The 17,556-nt window shown below is 42.3% G+C and overlaps 1 protein-coding gene across 2 annotated transcripts in view; it reads left to right on the top strand.

The window, feature by feature from the left end:
* Arid1a (AT-rich interaction domain 1A) overlaps nt 1–17,556 on the top strand; it is an 80,428-nt gene that overhangs the window by 31,274 nt on the left and 31,598 nt on the right. For both annotated transcript variants that reach the window (XM_057783663.1, XM_057783662.1), the window contains exons 2-4: nt 1,674–1,886; nt 3,982–4,437; nt 6,680–6,796. In XM_057783663.1, the coding sequence (XP_057639646.1) occupies nt 1,686–1,886; nt 3,982–4,437; nt 6,680–6,796 (774 nt within the window). In that variant the 5' untranslated portion in view covers nt 1,674–1,685. The remainder of the gene's footprint in view (nt 1–1,673; nt 1,887–3,981; nt 4,438–6,679; nt 6,797–17,556) is intronic.

Here is a 17,556-nt window from a genome sequence, read left to right on the forward strand (position 1 = left end):
ACCCCCAAACACCCACATTTAGACTCCATCCTCCCCAAACTGGGACTTGAACCTAAAGCCTCCTACTAGAATGAGTCTCCAGCCCTACAGCAGTACTTCTTAAAAATATGATCACCAGGGCACTTGTTACAAATATGCACATCCTAGTTCCTGTTTGAACCTACTGAACCACACATGGATGCCGGTGCTCTGTGGTTTGACAAGCTCTCCAAGTGATTGGATGTATGCTGCTGATTTACTGACCTTCATTTGAGAGTTAATGATATTTACACCTACAATACTTAAATTTACCCCTACTCCCAATTTAAGATTTTGTTTCAAGATTTGTTTTAGGCTCTGAACGTATCCTGCAACTGAGTGTATTTGAGAGATTTTTATAAGAATTCTCCTTTTTCATATCACAAGAAGATACAGACAGGCATCTCTGGCAGAGGAAAGTTTGTTAGGACTGTCTTCTGTAGCACCAGTAAGATGAACCTATGTTAGAAAGTGAATGAGCTGATTGAACCTGTCACACCATAAAGGACTGGAAAAATCACATGAATTTTCAAGTTTGTTTGTTTATTTATTTATTTCTCTCCTTTCTGTCTGTCTGTCTGTCTGTCTATTTATCTATCAATCAACAGGGTCTCATTACCAGCTCAAGTTGTCCTGGAACTCCTTATCTAGCTGAGGGCTCCTAAGCTAGGATTATTGGTGTGAGCCACCATGCCCAACTATAAAGCTGTATTTGTACATTGATGCCTGTGCTTTGAACTTTTGAGCTTTATGTTGTTAGTGTTGTACTTTGTTCCTTTTGGCTTTTTGAGACAGGGTCCCCTTTAACCCAGACTGGTCTCAAACTCACTTTGCATCTTAGGATGACATTGAACTGCTGATCATCTTGTCTTTACCTTCTAAGTGCTGGAATTAGAGATGTGTGCCACCACACTCAACCTATAGCTTGCTACTGTTATTTAAAGGTTTCTTTTTATTTGTGTCTCAGCGTGTTTGTGTGGGTATATGTCCTGTTGCGTGCATGCGTGTGTGCTTTGGGATGTGTGCTTGCTAAGATAAGAAGAGGTCATTAGATTCCCTGGAGCTGAAGTTACAGGTGGTTGTGAGCCACGCAATGCTGGGAACCAAACTCTGTTTCCTTAACTACTGATCATTTCTTGAGCCTTATATCTTGTTCTTTGAGAAGACAAGGATATGTCCTTTTTTATTTTCTAATTCTCTCAGTTTTAAATGAAATGGATTTTCTCTTGAAATAAATAAGGCTCCAACTTCATTACTGTTCTTTCAGCAGTTATTAGCCTTGTTGCTCATTTAAAGAAACCATAAATTGAACTACTTTGTGCCATACGTAGCATTACAAACATGCGAATAAAAATGGACTATGGAATCTGTTCTCCCCCAGCTCCACCCCATCTCTTTTTCAGTTTTCTAGGATGCCTCTGTATCTCAGTTTTTGAACCTTCTAAAATGCTTTTACATAGCATTATCATTTTATTTATAAAATTCTAAGTTCTGAAGAGTTGAATGACTCCTTAAGGGTTACTGGATCTGTCCCATTACCTTTCCATGATATTGGTTTCTTATGTGGCATGTGGACTTTAAAAGACCTCTATGTGTTCATGCTGGCCAGAGGCTGTGCAAACTTGAGATTAATGAAAATGTTCTTTATTTTGTAGCCATCCAGTCCAATGGATCAGATGGGAAAGATGAGACCTCAGCCGTATGGTGGGACTAACCCATACTCACAACAACAGGGACCTCCTTCTGGACCGCAACAAGGACATGGGTACCCGGGCCAGCCATATGGGTCCCAGACTCCACAGCGGTACCCAATGACCATGCAGGGCCGGGCTCAGAGTGCCATGGGCGGCCTCTCTTATGCACAGCAGGTATATGATGACCTTGACCTTCTTTGCTGTCTAAAATTGCTGTGTGAGGATTAGAATGGCTTTCAGACCTCCCCTAAATATGCCCGTAGGCTAGCTATAGACAAGACAAGATAGTGCGCACTATCCTATGTCTGTCTGTCTGATATGGAACATTCTTTTGTATATGCATTGCTTTTATTGGTTGATGAATAAATCTGTTTTGGCCAATGGTTTAGCAGAGTAAAGCCAGACGGGAAATCTGAACAGAGTGACACCATGTAGCCACCAAAGGAGAAAGATGGCAAGACATTACCTGTAAGCCACAGACAGCCTCATAGTGATAACACAGATAAATAGAAATGGGTTAATTTAAGATGTAAGAGCTAGCTAGGAATACACCTAAGCTATTGGTCAAACAGTGTTGTAATATAGTTTTGCGTGATTATTCGGGTATGGGCATAGTTACCATCTACATGTGTTTTTCTGTCTCAATATATTTTGGGATTGGTACCCAATCTACCTTTTTTTTCTTACCTGGCTGGTCTTCCCTTGGGAGACTAAATGGAATAAGGATCTATTTATTGCTATTATAGTAGAAACCATTCGTGCCATTTGCCTTGTTGGTGAGGAGGCCTTTACCTTTCTCCTGGCCTGTAACATAAGCTGTCTGAGTTAAAAGAGAATGTTTAGGGACGGAGTGTGGAAGAAAGAAGGAGCTGTAATGACCAGCAAAGGTGTGACAATTCCGTTACAGATGAGACTTCTCTCATGTCAGTCTATCTGATTTCCGTGCCATTGTTTGGGGTGGGGGTTGGTTTTGCTTTTCCATGCTGAGACTTTAAACAAAGCCCTCAAGTGTATTAGATAGGATTCTGCTACTTAGCTCCATCCACAATCCCTGCACCGTCACCTTTGTAAAAATTATATTACTATCATTTACTTGGGCATGAGAGCAGAATGCCAGTTCTTAAAACAGAGGACTACTTGCTCAGATAAATCCCAGGGATTGAACTCAGGTCGTCAGGCTTGGTGGCAAGTGTCTTATCTGCTAAGCCATATTGCTACCCCAATATCTATCATCTTTTCCTTGTTTCTGTGTTGACAGATTTTCTACCACTTAAAAAAGATAAAGACTGTATGAAGTCAGAGATTATTTCCAAAACTTTAGCAAAAATCAAACAATGTCTTCAGACGAAATTTATACATGTTTCTTTTGTTGTTGTTTTGTTTTTCAAGATGGGTGTATAGCCCTGACTGTCCTAGAATTCACTCTGTAGACCAGGCTCGACTGTACAGATTTGCCTGCCTCATAAGTGCTGGCATCAATGGAGTGTGCCATCACCCAGCTTTTTTTTTCTTTATCCTTTTTTTTTTTTTTTTCTGTGTAGACCAGGCTGTTCTTCCTGCCTCTGCCTCTGCCTCCCAAAGTGCTGAGACTAAAGATGTAAGCTATCACTCCCTGCTGTCTTTCTATGAGAAAGGATGACATGGAGTTCTCTCCTTGTGTCATCTCAGATTTCAGGCTGACCTCTAACTCTAATGCATTCCAGAATGACCTTGAATTTCCTGATCGCCTGCTTCTTGATCCCCAGTAGTGGGATGGAAGTAGAGATAAGCTGAATTCATCCTGCCTGGTTTGTGTAGTATTGGGGACTTCGTGCATGGTAGGCAAACACAGTGACTGAGCCCCTAGATATTTTAAAAATGAAACTAAATGAAAGAGAGAGCCAAGGTATCTTAGTGATTTGTACACAATTCAGATTACTAAATATTATTCCTTCAATTGTTTGCACTAGACATTTAGTGCCTCTTCATTGTAGTTAGAATAAAATTCCTAACATAAAAATAACTTAGGCCATGATAAAAAATGAATAGGCTCACTGGGGAAAAGAACTGTTCTTGAGCTCGTGTGAGTTGCCCAAATGTTAAATAAAACATCAGTTTTAGTGGGTGAATTCAGTCTTATGTGTAAATAAGTTTGGCCATTCTTTGAGACTTTGTTTAGAGAGGACTAGAAGACCCCTGGACCTTGTATGTGATGATACTTGACTACTCTGCTCATCACCTTTCTTCATCTAGGTGAGTCAGTTCTAAAAGTATCTTTTCTTTCTTACAGATTCCACCTTATGGACAGCAAGGCCCCAGTGGTTATGGTCAGCAGGGCCAGACTCCATACTATAACCAGCAAAGTCCTCATCCCCAGCAACAACAGCCACCTTACTCCCAGCAACCACCATCCCAGACCCCTCATGCGCAGCCTTCGTATCAGCAGCAGCCGCAGACTCAGCAACCACAGCTTCAGTCCTCTCAGCCTCCGTATTCCCAGCAGCCATCCCAGACTCCACATCAGCAGTCCCCAACTCCGTACCCCTCCCAGCAGTCCACTGCACAACAGCACCCCCAGAGCCAGCCCCCCTACTCACAACAACCACAGGCACAGTCTCCCTACCAGCAGCAGCAACCTCAGCAGCCAGCATCCTCGACGCTCTCCCAGCAGGCTGCATATCCTCAGCCCCAGCCTCAGCAGTCCCAGCAAACTGCCTACTCCCAGCAGCGCTTCCCTCCACCACAGGTGAGTGGCTTTGCCTCTTGTCCTACCTGTGCTCAACCAGAGGCAGCTTATAACTTGGTGTCATGACAGCACTTTCCATATGCATATGCATAAAAGCCAATTAAACGCTAGGGAAATGTATATCGGGATTGATTGATTGATTGTATACCCTTTTGAACTACATAAAGACTTGTAGTTCTTACTGTGAAAAAATAAAGCAATGGAAAATCCGGTAGACAGGAAATTAAAGGCAGTGGGTCTGATTCCCACCCTCTCAATCAGCATATCAAGAATGTAAGCATCTAGATTTGGAAAACTTTGATCATTTTCCAAAATAATCACTTAGTTAGCTGTACTGTATGCAGTTTATTTTTGCTGCCATTCTGTTCTGTTGCGCAGAATATTCTGGATTCTGAAATTCTCTGTTTAAAGTTTGTTTTTTTGTTGTTGTTGTTCATTTTATTATTTTATTTATTTTTTTTTTTTGGTTTTTCGAGACAGGGTTTCTCTGTGGTTTTGGAGCCTGTCCTGGAACTAGCTCTTGTAGACCAGGCTGGTCTTGAACTCACAGAGATCCGCCTGCCTCTGCCTCCCAAGTGCTGGGATTAAAGGCGTGCGCCACCACCGCCCGGCTCTTTTGTTTATTTTAGACAAAGTCTGATCTGGAACTTGAGATCTGCCTAACTCTGCCTTTAGTGCTGGGATTAGAGATTTGTGTCACCAAACCCAACTCTGAAATTCTTAATTTTTTTTTTTTAAGATTTATTTATTATGTATACAGTATTCTGCCTACATATATCCTATAGGCCAGTAGAGGGCACCAGATCTCATTACAGATGATTGTGAGCCACCATGTGGTTGCTGGGAATTGAACTCAGGACCTCTGGAAGAACAGTCAGTGCTCTTAACCTCTGAGCCATCTCTCCAGCCCCCTGAAATTCTTAATTTTTGAGGGTGGTTTTGATTTTAAGAATTAGAGAATAAATCTTTGGGGGGGGAGCTGTTGTTGTTGTTGTTTTGGGTTTTCAGGACAGGGTTTCTCTGTAGCTCTGTTGTCCTGGAACTAGCTCTTGACCAGGCTGGCCTCAAGCTCACAGAGATCCGCTGTCTTTTAATTCTTTTTAGAGCCCCATGAGGAAAAATGACTGACTCTTTAAGTATTTTTATGTGGTGGTGACATTTTTTAAATAAATAATCTGTGCCTGCTGGTGGTGGCACACACCTTTAATCCCCAGCGCATGGGAGGCAGAAGCAGGCAGATCTCTGTGAGTTTGAGGCCAGCCTGGTGTACAAGAGCTAGTTCCAGGACAGGCTCTAAAATTACAGTGAAACACCCCCCCTCCCAAAAAAAAAAAAGAAAAATAAATCATCTGTCAGTACTCTCATTTTAGATAGGGGCTCTAGCCTCATTTTTTGATTGTTTTTAAACAAACCATATTGCTTAATCCATTGCTTGATAAGATATTAAACTTACAGTTAGTTATATTTCTGCCTTCAACCCCAAGAAATGGCTCTCCTTGGGTAGCAGTAAATAGACAACAATACCATCAAATTCCACTGTTGACATTAATGTGTTTGGGGGGCTTTTTTAGTTTTTTTGGGTGGTTTTTTTTTTTTTTTTTTGTGGCAATTCTTCACTATGTAGCCCAGACTGACCTTGAACTTGCTGTAATTCTGTTGTAACCTGTCTAGTGCTGGGCATTCTTTGACATTCTTAAGAATAACAGCTTAAACTGTTGTCAGGTGAAATTATGTGTGTGTGCAGTTGCACTTTTCACACATGACTCTCCTGTGTAAGAAAGCACCACAGCTCTTCTATCCCGAAGCAAGCTTGCCTGCTCTCTTTCTTTAGGATTTTCTTTGTGTGTATGCATGGGTGTTTTGCCTGTATGATTTCCTATGTACCTTGTGTGTGCCTGTTTCCCACAGAGACCAGGAGAGGGTGTTGAATCCTCTGTAACTAGATAGAGGTACTAATGGTTGTGAGTTGTGAGCCTTTGTGTGGATGTTGAGAACTGAACCTATGTCCTCGACAAGAGCAACAAATGCTGAGCCATCTCTCCAGCCCCAGTCTGGTTGGTCTATTGGGGTCTCTCTCTCTTGCACGCTTGCGCTCTCTTTTCTCTATTGTTGTTGTTGCTTATTGTTTTAGAGATAGGGTGTGGTACTCAGATCTGCCTGCCTTTCCCTACCAAGCACTGAGATTTAAGGTGTGTGTCACCATGTGGGACGGGCCTCACAGATTTTTTTGTTTTTCTTACAGGAGCTTTCTCAAGATTCATTTGGATCTCAGGCATCCTCAGCCCCCTCAATGACCTCCAGTAAAGGAGGGCAAGAAGATATGAACCTGAGTCTTCAGTCGAGACCCTCCAGCTTGCCTGTGAGTATTTCTACCATCTGGCAAGGGTGATGGACCAAAGAGGGGGAAAAAAACTAAAAGAGGTTTTGGATGTTTTGGTGACCCCTAAATTCCTGGTCCTCTTGCTTCTTCCAGAGCACCTAGCTACATACATATACATCACCATATCCAGCCTCTGCTTTTGTTCTGTTCTGTGACTGTGTGTAATCCTGTCTCAGATTCACAGGGATCTACCTGCCTGTGCCTTCACTTACAGCCTTTGTTTTGTTTTCTCAAAATCTTGGGCCTCTTGTGTGTGAAGGGACAGAAAATGTAGATGTAAGAAGCTCTGCTCTGTTTTGTTTTCTTTTTTTGACATTTAAAAATTTTTAAATTATCTTAGTTTAAATGTTACTTCAGTCTCAACATATACCTGTGCATCACATGCATGCCTGGTGCCCTCCGAGGCCAGGAGAGTGTATTGGATCCCTTGGTACTAGAGTTTCACAATGGTGTGAATGGGAATTAAACCCAGGTCCTTGTCAAGAATATCCAGAACTTTTAACTGATGAACCATCTCTCTAGTTCTGTTTATTTAACTTTGCTTTTTCAGGTCTTACTTTTTAGATTCTGCTTTAAATTAGTTTAATGGGTAGTACCTTGGTACATACATTCAGGCTTGCAATGTCACATTGAGCATGAGTTGAGTAGAAGTGGTTGTTCTAGTGATGATTTTCTGTGAATGTGTGTCTTCTAGAGTGCTTGATGTCTAACTACTTGATTATGGAATCAAATGTGTGCTTGTGGAGTTAACTGACCATCCCTCAGAAAGGCAGTACAGCACCAGGCGGTGGTGGCGCACGCCTTTAATCCCAGCACTAGGGAGGCAGAGGCAGGCGGATCTCTGAGTTTGAGGCCAGCCTGGTCTAGAAAAGCTAGTTCCAGGACAGGAACCAAAAGCTACAGAGAAACCCTGTCTTGAAAAATCCAAAAAAAAAAGGAAAAGGAAAAAGAAAGGCAGTACAGCTTAGAGCTTGGGCTTTGGGTAGGCTGTAAAGATGCACACCTGCTTCCAAGCCTGATAACCTGTTGTTCTCCAACCTCACATGTGTGCTGTGAAACACCCAATAAATAAATGCGTGTTTAGAAAAGATGTGTTTGGCCGGGTGGTGGTTGCACATAACTTTAATTACAGAACGCAGGAAGCAGAGGCAGGCCTGGTCTACAGAACAGCCAGGACTGCACCAAGAAACCCTTCTCAACCAAAAAAAGAAAAAAAAAAAAACCAAGTGTTTGAAATCTGAAGGCAGAGTTCCGGTAACTCTTAATTCTGCTACCATGCCTGTAGCCTGTACCTAAGCCACATCACTTTTCTGTGCCTTTGTTTTCACATCTGTAAAATGACACTAAGGTACTTTAAGTGATAGTAAATAGCTGATTGATTAATATAGCTGATTAATAGAGAGGTGTGCTTGGTTTATAATAGGCTTAATGTGTCTGGCTTTGTAATCATTCCAGAGGGTACAGGAAATGCTTGGATACCTACTGGCTGTTGTGGGAATGTTTGCTCATGGCCTTTACTACTACATCTGAGCAAAGTCTAAGCCTCTAAAAGTGAGTTTCTTGGACACAAATAAAATAGGTTGTAGGTAGCAAGCTCACTTTTACAAATTCTGTTTCAGTTAGGGGTTAAGTAGTTCCGCATATGCACAGGAAAGTCTTTTAAAATCAGGAAGAATTGTGGTGGCTATGGTTGTCATCTGAGCACTGGAGGACCTTAGGTAGGAGAATCTCTCTGAGTTCAAGGTCACCCTGGCTAATAGTGTGAGAGTCTGTTTCAAATTATGTCGGCTTCTTGATGTTTGCAACCTTCCAGGTTATTCAGGTTTTAGAGAGATGGCACCTGGGTCTTCTATTTTGTTGTCAGTTAAGATTTCAATAGGTATGTATCCCTTGCTAGCCTCAAACTTGTAATTCTCCTGCCTCTGCTTTTCAAGTGCTGAGATTATCATCATAAGCTACCATCCTCGGCTAGCTCCTAGACTATTATGGACACATAGAGAGTGGTAGCTCTTCATCACAAAGCTTCCCATTGTCTGCAGAGACCTAATCCAGGCTCCTGAAGCCGAGAGAAGGGCTCTTCTTGGGATGAGATCTGTCATCCCAACAAAAACAAAACCATAAAGCAAAAAAATTAAATAAATAAACAAACAGAAAAACAACCAAAGTAACAAGAAAAATACTTCTCACTATTGTCTAGGAATCCTTTTGATCAGTGTCTGTGTGCACCCACGTACCATAGTGCACACCTGCAGGTCAGAGGACAACCTGTGGAATCCATTTCCTCCTTCCGCCTTTATGTAGGTTCAAGGAATCATACTCAGGTCACCAGGCTTGCATCATTGGGTACCAAATGCACTGGGCACCTTGCTCACGCCCGAATTTGACATGAATGTCTAAATATCCCTTATGTATTTGTGGCCAAATCTGGATGGTGTATTTTTGGGGCCAAAACTCAGACTGATGGTTTTCCGTCATTGTAATAAAGTTGCTGACCTTCAAAAGGCTTCTTGATTCTGTGACTTGATTCTGTGAAAGTTTCTCTATGTAGTTTCAGGTTAACCTTGATCTGCTGACCTTTTGATTGGAAAATATTTGGTGTTTTCCTGAGAAGGGTTATAGGCAAGCATGCTAATGTGTCTTCTAATGAATGGGAACCTAAAACCATCTGATTCAGTAACTGAATGAAAGTCAACCTTCCAGGAATAGGGAGAGTTGTCTTTCTGGGAACCCCAAGAACAAGTGCAGTTTCCAGATTTGGGCTTCTGTTATGGAACCTGCCAAACAGGTCATTTGCTTTGTGGTAGAAGCTCCATGGTTTATTATTTTGGTTTTTCAAGACAGGATTTCTTCGTGTAGCCATAGCTGTCCTGGAACTCCATAGACCAGGCTGGCCTTAAGCCCTGCCTCTGTCTCCTGAGTGCTGGTATTAAAGGTGCATGCTACCAAACCAAGGCTTATTATTTTTATTTTTTTTTTTTTTTTGGTTTTTCGAGACAGAGTTTCTCTGGTTTTGGAGCCTATCCTGGAACTAGCTCTTGTAGACCAGGCTGGTCTCGAACTCACAGAGATCCGCCTGCCTCTGCCTCCCGAGTGCTGGGATTAAAGGCGTGTGCCACCACCGCCGTCCCCCAAGGCTATTTTTATACTTGATTTGCTTTGTTTTTAGATAGATCTTTGTTGCTGTTGCTTAGACCAGCCTGGAACTCAATGTGTAGTGCAGGTTCCCAAGTGCTTTTGACTATTGCCACAAGCCATCATGCCTGACTTAAATTGGCTTATTTAACACATGCTTACTTCAGGCTGATTTGGTGGGTCTTGCTTATTACTACTGCCATGGTGCCTGGCATGTGATAGGTTCTCAACTCATTGGAAATGAACCTGAAAATTGTCCTTAATAAACAACTAGTGAAAAAAGAAGCCAAGAATTTTAAAGTGTGGGAAGAAGTTTATGGGGATATTTGGAGGGAGGGAAAGGGGAGAGATGTTGTGATTAAATAATAATTCCCCCAAATAAATAAATGAGATGTCTATAATGTTGCTCTGTGTCTGATGGGGACAATTTGGCCCTATTACTAGATTGTTGTTGGTTTTTTGGTTTTTTTGTTTTGTTTTGTTTTTTTTTTGAGACAGGGTTTCTCTGTGGTTTTGGAGCCTGTCCTGGAACTAGCTCTTGTAGAACAGGCTGGTCTTGAACTCACAGAGATCCGCCTGCCTCTGCCTCCCGAGTGCTGGGATTAAAGGCGTGCGCCACCACCGCCCGGCTAGATTGTTGTTTTTAATGCTAAGTTAGGGGAGACATGACTGGTCCATACTCCTTTTTAGAGGAAGTATTTGGCCTTACTGATCATGGCCTTAGGAAATGAGGTTAAGGTTTGTTATCCACCTTATACATTAGTTTGCCGTTTTATGTCAAGAAGATCCTTATAAGGAACAGGTGAGGTCTTGATTCTCCTTCATTTCCAGGCAGAATCTTTGGAGACTAGCCTGAAAACTGATGTCTGATTTGTGATTGACTCGGAGTTCTGGGGCTGTTTGTTTAGAGATAAAGGAGAGAGGTTTAGTCAGGTTTTCACTATATAGCTTAAGCTGACCTGGAACCTCCTTCTTCCTTGCATGTACCAACCGGTATTAAAATCATGCGACACCACTTGTGCCTAGAGCTGTTTTTTTAAAGATTCTGTTTGGGCAGGCGTACATTCATATCAAGCTGCTCACGACTGCTTGTAACTCCAGCTCTAGGAAATATAGAACTCTTTCCTGATCTCCCCTGCACATACATGTACAATCGTGCAAATGTATATACACTTAGGTACAAGCCCATATGAGGTGTGTGTGAATTCCTTTTCTCTTTAGCTGAGCATTGTGGTTGGCAGATACCCATTATCTCAGCACTAGGAAGGTTAGATGGGATCATGCTAGAGGCTATCCTGTGAAGCCTTATCTTTGAAAAAAAAAAAGCAGCTGTTTAAACAAGTGTGCGCTTTCCCAGAGTAATACACACTTAATTTTTTTAAAACAGGGACATATTTGTTTGTTTATATTTGGTCTTGAAAATTCTTGAAAATACGCCTGTGATAGGACATGGAAAATGAGTACAAGATTAAAAACCCTATCGAGGGAAGATAGATAGAGCTAACTTCCACTTTTTTGGCATGCATTAAAATTATATGGCACATAATGAAAATTCTGATTCAGTTGGTATAAAGTCATACACCAAAGTTTGCATTTTTTTTTGTTTGTTTTTTTTGTTTTTGTTTTTCGAGACAGGGTTTCTCTGTGGTTTTGGAGCCTATCCTGGAACTAGCTCTTGTAGACCAGGCTGGCCTCGAACTCACAGAGATCCGCCTGCCTCTGCCTCCCGAGTGCTGGGATTAAAGGCGTACGCCACCACCGCCCGGCGTCAAAGTTTGCATTTTTTAGTTGTTATTGTTGATTCCACTTTAAAATGCCACAGTTGGAACACACTGCACTAGGTAGAGCTTTTTATTTGTTTTGTTGTTTTCTTTTGAGATAGGGTTTCTGGAATCGGTTTCTCTGTAGTTTTGGAGCCTGTCCTGGAACATGGAGACCAGACTGGCCTCACCTGACCAGACAGTGAATTGAAAATGGCTCAGTTGGTAGACATTTCAAGCACAAGGACCTGAGTTTGAGCACCAGCATCCATGTAAAAGGTGGCCAGTGTTTAATAATGCCAACACTGGAGAGGTAGAAACAAAAGAATCCTGGCTTGCTAATCCAGCAAGTTCTTGCCAATGAGAGACCCTGTCTCTAAAAACAAGGTGGATGGCACCTTTTGAAATAAAATATTCCAAATTGTTCTCTAGCCTCTCTCTTCTTTTTCCTAACCCCTAATTTAGAAGCAACAGACTGTCTTGAAGTGAGGCCTCAGAGCAACTTATTCTTAGGTTAGCCCTTGTACTACATAGCTAATACTCAGTGAGCTCTCCTGCTCTGGGACGCTTGTCACTGGGCCTCTTCCATTACCTTTCCTTAGTAAGGCCACCAAATCTAGTTCTACCTCAGAAAAGGATTTGGAGGGGACTGAGAGGTGGCTCAGCAGATTACTGCACAGGCGCTATCTCAGCTCCATCCCCAGAATTTGAGTAATGTAGAGGGAGTGTAACCAATTCTACATTGTCTTCTTTCCTTCACTCTTGTGCCGCGGCATTTGTACATCCACATGCAGGTACCATACATACAGTAAAACTAAATTAAAATTTTAGGAAGGACTAGAAAAGCCTTTTGCATCAATTCTGTTCTTGTTGCTAACCTCCAGGTCTCTATTAACTTCTCTCTTGTCTTGCTATAGGCTCTTAGTTCTTTTTTTTCCCCTTCCAAGAGTGTCCATAACAGTGTACCATAAGGGATGGGGAGGGGGACCTGGACATGTCACTGCTTGCTATATGGTTTTTGGTTTATTTGTTTGAATTTTTTGTTTTTCAAGACAGGGTTTCTCTGTGTATCTCTGGCTGTCCGAGAACTCATTCTGTGTAGACCAAGATGACCTTGAACTCACAGGGATTCTCCTGCCTCTACCTCCCTGAGTGCTAGGATTAAAGGCGTAGGTCACCACCACCCAGCTTTATCTGTAGGTTTAATGTTATAACATAAAATTTCTTTTGTGTTCTGTAGGATGAGGATGGATATGCGTATATGTATGTGTGGTCATCTTTATCTCGTCGTCTCTAGCCACTTAAAAGCTGAGATTTCAGATCTATGCTAACATGCACAGCATACGGAGGAGGTTGTTATTTTTCTTAAAAAAATTTACTCTTGATGTGTGTTTTTGTTTGCATACATGTATATATGGATGCTTGCAGCTCAAGTTATAGGTGTTTATAAAGTGCCATGTGTGTTCTGGCAAGTGAATCAGATTCTGTACAATAGCAGAAAGTGCTCTTCTGCTGGGCCAGTCTCCTAGCTTCTACTTTTTGATATATTTTGTAGGTAAATTTTCCATTTCTGGAGTAAAACCTGGCACACATTTAACTATAACTATGATAGAAAGGAAATAGTTACTAAAGATTGTTTTTGACTTCTCTTGGAATCAAAACCCAGGATTCTAGCCAACTTTTTTTTTTTTGTTGTTGTTGTTGTTTTGATTTTCAAGACAGGGTTTCTCTGTAGCTTTTTGGTTCCTGTCCTGGAACTAGCTCTTCTAGACCAGGCTGGCCTTGAACTCACAGAGATCCGCCTGCCTCTGCCTCCCGAGTGCTGGGATTAAAGGCGTGCGCCACCACCGCCCGGCAAATATACATTTCACAGGTTTTTTCTTAAATATTTATTTATTTATTATGTATACAATATTCTGTCTACATGTATGCTTGCAGGCCAGAAGAGGGCACCAGACCCCATTACAGGTGGTTGTGAGCCACCGTGTGGTTGCTGGGAATTGAACTCAGGACCTTTGGAAGAGCAGGCAGTGCTCTTAACCTCTGAGCCATCTCTCCAGCCCCTGGTCAACTTTTCTTGAGGAAAACTTTTAACAGAAGAGCAGGTGCCCGGACTGTCCTTTGATGAGTGCTGTCAGTTTGATAAAGTCAGTGATCCTTTTTATGACCGCACAGATGGGCTTGGTGGCACAGCTGTTTGTGAGACTGAGGCGTGGGGATTCCAAGTTCAAGGCCTGCCCAAATAACTTAATGAAATTTTAGCTGAAAAAATTAAGTCTGGACAAGTGAAGTTGTGAATGACTTTAATCTTAGTACTCAGAGGCAAGTGTATCTCCATAATGAGAAGCCGAGTGTGCTCTAGAGTAGATATATCTGAGATGTTGGAAAGAAAAAAGGTAGCTGACCAAAGAGGACAATAAGAGTGTGGAAGGGGTGCACTGAAGACACAGAACATACTTGGACAGTCTTCCTGGAGTGGGAAGTAATAGAGAGGAGGGTTGGAGCCCTTGGGATCTGCTGTTAAAGGCCTACAGAAGGCAGTTGTTTTGAGGTGCTGTTTGCTTGCTTTTTAAAAAACAATTACTTGGGAGGCAGAGGTAGGCGGATCTCTGTGAGTTCGAGACCAGCCTGGTCTACAAGAGCTAGTTCCAGGACAGGCTCCAAAGCCACAGAGAAACCCTGTCTCGAAAAACCACAAAAAAGAAAAAAAAAGAAAGAAAACAATTAGTGTGCATTGTGGTTGAAAAGCCTCAGGTCAGAATAAGGGAGTACAAAAAGTTAAACTTAGTGATAAGGTCTGCTCCTTCTACTGTTTGCATAGTCACATGCGAGAAAGAATTTATAGACTTGAAAATAAATGTGCTGTACTTGGTGCACAATTTAAAACATTGATTGACCAGTTTGGTCTTTGGAGGGCAGAGAAAGGGGGAGGGTATCTATCTCATCTTTCTGGCCAAATGCCATTTTTATGTTACAGAGTAATTAGCTTTATTAAGATCCAGAAACATGCCTAGTTACAAGTCATAGATGAAAGACTAAAACCTAGATAGGAGTAATTCTGGGTGATGCTGGAGAGCTGTCTTGCATGGTAGTTAATAGTTAAACCAAAGAATGAAGTAGACCTCGGGGGCTAGGATTTGAGTATAGAGAAAGGAGCCAGATGGGGCCCTGAACAGGGCCTGTAGTCACCAGGTGGATGCAGCCCACAGAGATCGGCACGATCGGCATAGGACCAGGATTGTATATTTCTGGAGCCAAAGGAAAGGGGAAAATAGTCCGTATCAAGGCAAACACACAGGTGGGTTGTCATGAAGCATTTTTATTGGGATCCTTTTTACATAGGAAAAGAAAATGAACAGAGGAATAATGAAGAACCCTCTTGTTTCTCCCCGCTCTCCTTCTGACCCTCTCTTTCTTTTTTTCTTTTCTTTCCTTTCTTTTTTTTTTTTTTTTCTGGTTTTTCGAGACAGGGTTTCTCTGTGGTTTTGGAGCCTGTCCCGGAACTAGCTCTGTAGACCAGGCTGGTCTCGAACTCACAGAGATCCACCTGCCTCTGCCTCCCAAGTGCTGGGATTAAAGGCGTGCGCCACCACCGCCCGGCCTTTTTTTGGTTTTTCATGACAGGGTTTCTCTGTGGCTTTGGAGCCTGTCCTGGAACTAGCTCTTGTAGACCAGACTGGTCTCGAACTCACCTGCCTCTGCCTCCCGAGTGCTGGGATTAAAGGCGTGCGCCACCACCGCCTGGCTGACCCTCTCTTTCTTGTTTCATGTAGCTAACCCTGGGTAGCCTAAAACCTACTGACGATCCTTTTTCTGAGTCCTGAGTATTACAGGTGCTCCACCACACACAGTGAAGGAGCAATTGATAGCCACCGAACAGGAGAGGTGGCTGAGTCAGCCCAGATCCCCTGCTTCATTAGTATAGGACAGAAGATGAAAGGGTAAAGATGCTAGCAGACTGATTATAGAATCTGGAGGAAAAAAATCTGATGCTCCTGGCTTAGCTTATGGAGGCCTCTTTGCCCTGCCTGAGAATATGGTTTAAAAGACTGTTGATGGGGCCTGGCAGTGGTTGCACACACTTTTAATCCCAGCACCCAGGAGGCAGAGACAGGTAGATCTCTGAGTTTTAGGCCAGCCTGATCTACAGTGCAGCCAAGGCAACACAGAGAAACCATGTGTCAACACTACTCCCCCAAATACAAAAAGCCTGCTGGCAAAGATCTAAATCCTGTATCCCTGACTTGGTAGGAGTGAGTATTATTAATGCCAAGATGAAGCAGAAAGAGGAATTTCTAACTAATGCCAAGATGAAACAGAAAGAGGAATTTCTAACTGCCTTTAGATATTACTTACGTAAAGTGGGCTTGAGATGGCCCAGTGATTAAGAACACTTGGGAGCCGGGCGGTGGTGGCGCACGCCTTTAATCCCAGCACTTGGGAGGCAGAGGCAGGCCGATCTCTGTGAATTTCGAGACCAGCCTGGTCTACAAGAGCTAGTTACAGGACAGGCTCCAAAACCACAGAGAAACCCTGTCTCAAAAAACCAAAAAAAAAAAACACTTGGGGATCTTACAAAGGACCCATCTTAAGTTTCTACCACCCGCATGATTCGTGCTGAGGATCCAACACCCTCTTCTGACCTGAGGCACAAGGTGTTCATGTGGTACTGATACAAACATAGAGGCATGTTTGGACAAATAAATCTAAAAAGTAAAAAAAAAAAAAAAAAAAAAAAAAAGATTTCACTGACGAATGTCCCAGTTTGGATTATGTGTTCTAGAAAGGGGAAAGTCTAGGGAGGAATTGCTATCTTAGAGATTCGGAATCTAAGAAGGTAGGAGGGAGACCTGAAAACAGCTACAGTCCAAATCTGTGATCCCAGGAAGCAGGATTTGAAATAGACCCATTTCTTTTTCTCTCTGAAAAATACAAAAGTCAAAATCATAATTTAAATCCAGCTGATATTTCAAGTAAAGCATTTCCTTTAGCATGCCTCCCAGTATAATGGCATAGATAGATGAATCATGTTTTGTTTGTCAAGATAGTTTCCTCTGTTTCAGTGTTCTTGATTTCCTAAAAAATTATTTATGTGCTTATTTACATTTTATTTATTTCTTTATTTGAGACAGGGTTTCTTTGTTGCCCTGACTATCCTGGAACTCAGTCTGTAGATCAGGCTGTCTTCCAACTCAGATTCTGTTACCTCTCTGTCTGGGATTAAAGGCATGTGCCACCCTGCCCGACTGATTATTTACTTTTATTTTATGTGCATTAAGTATTTTGCTGTGTGTGTGTGTGTCTGTGTGAATGTGTTAGATTCTCTGGAACTGGAGTTATAGACAATTGTGAGCTGTTGTGTGAGTGCTGGGCATTGAACCAGGATCCTCTGGAAGAGCAGCCAGTGCTCTTAACCACTGAACCATCTTTCCAGCATTGTGTTTTTTGAATTTTTACTTTTATTTGTATGGGTGTTCTTGTGTCCATACCCGTGTACCACATGCATGTTGCTACCTGCAGGAGACAGAAGACTGTGCCTCAGTTCCCATGGGGCTGGAAATTAAACCCAGGCCCACCAACAGAATAGCCAGTACTCTTAATTTCTCAGTTGTCTGTTTAGCCTATTCTCCGATATCAAACCCTCATGCGTCTGTCTCAGAGTGTTGGTGTTACAGGCATGTGCCACCACACCCTGCACTCTACCATAAAACATTTATTTGAGTTGTCCTAATGGAAGACCAGTGGGTGATTTGCACTTCACAGTTGTTTACTATGTATGTGTTTGTGTGCATTCTCAAATACCACAGTGCTTCCTGCAGGTCATAACAATTTTTGGAGTTTTTACTA

The sequence above is a fragment of the Chionomys nivalis genome, chromosome 11 (assembly GCF_950005125.1).
Source record: "Chionomys nivalis chromosome 11, mChiNiv1.1, whole genome shotgun sequence".
Taxonomy (NCBI): Eukaryota; Metazoa; Chordata; class Mammalia; order Rodentia; family Cricetidae; genus Chionomys; species Chionomys nivalis.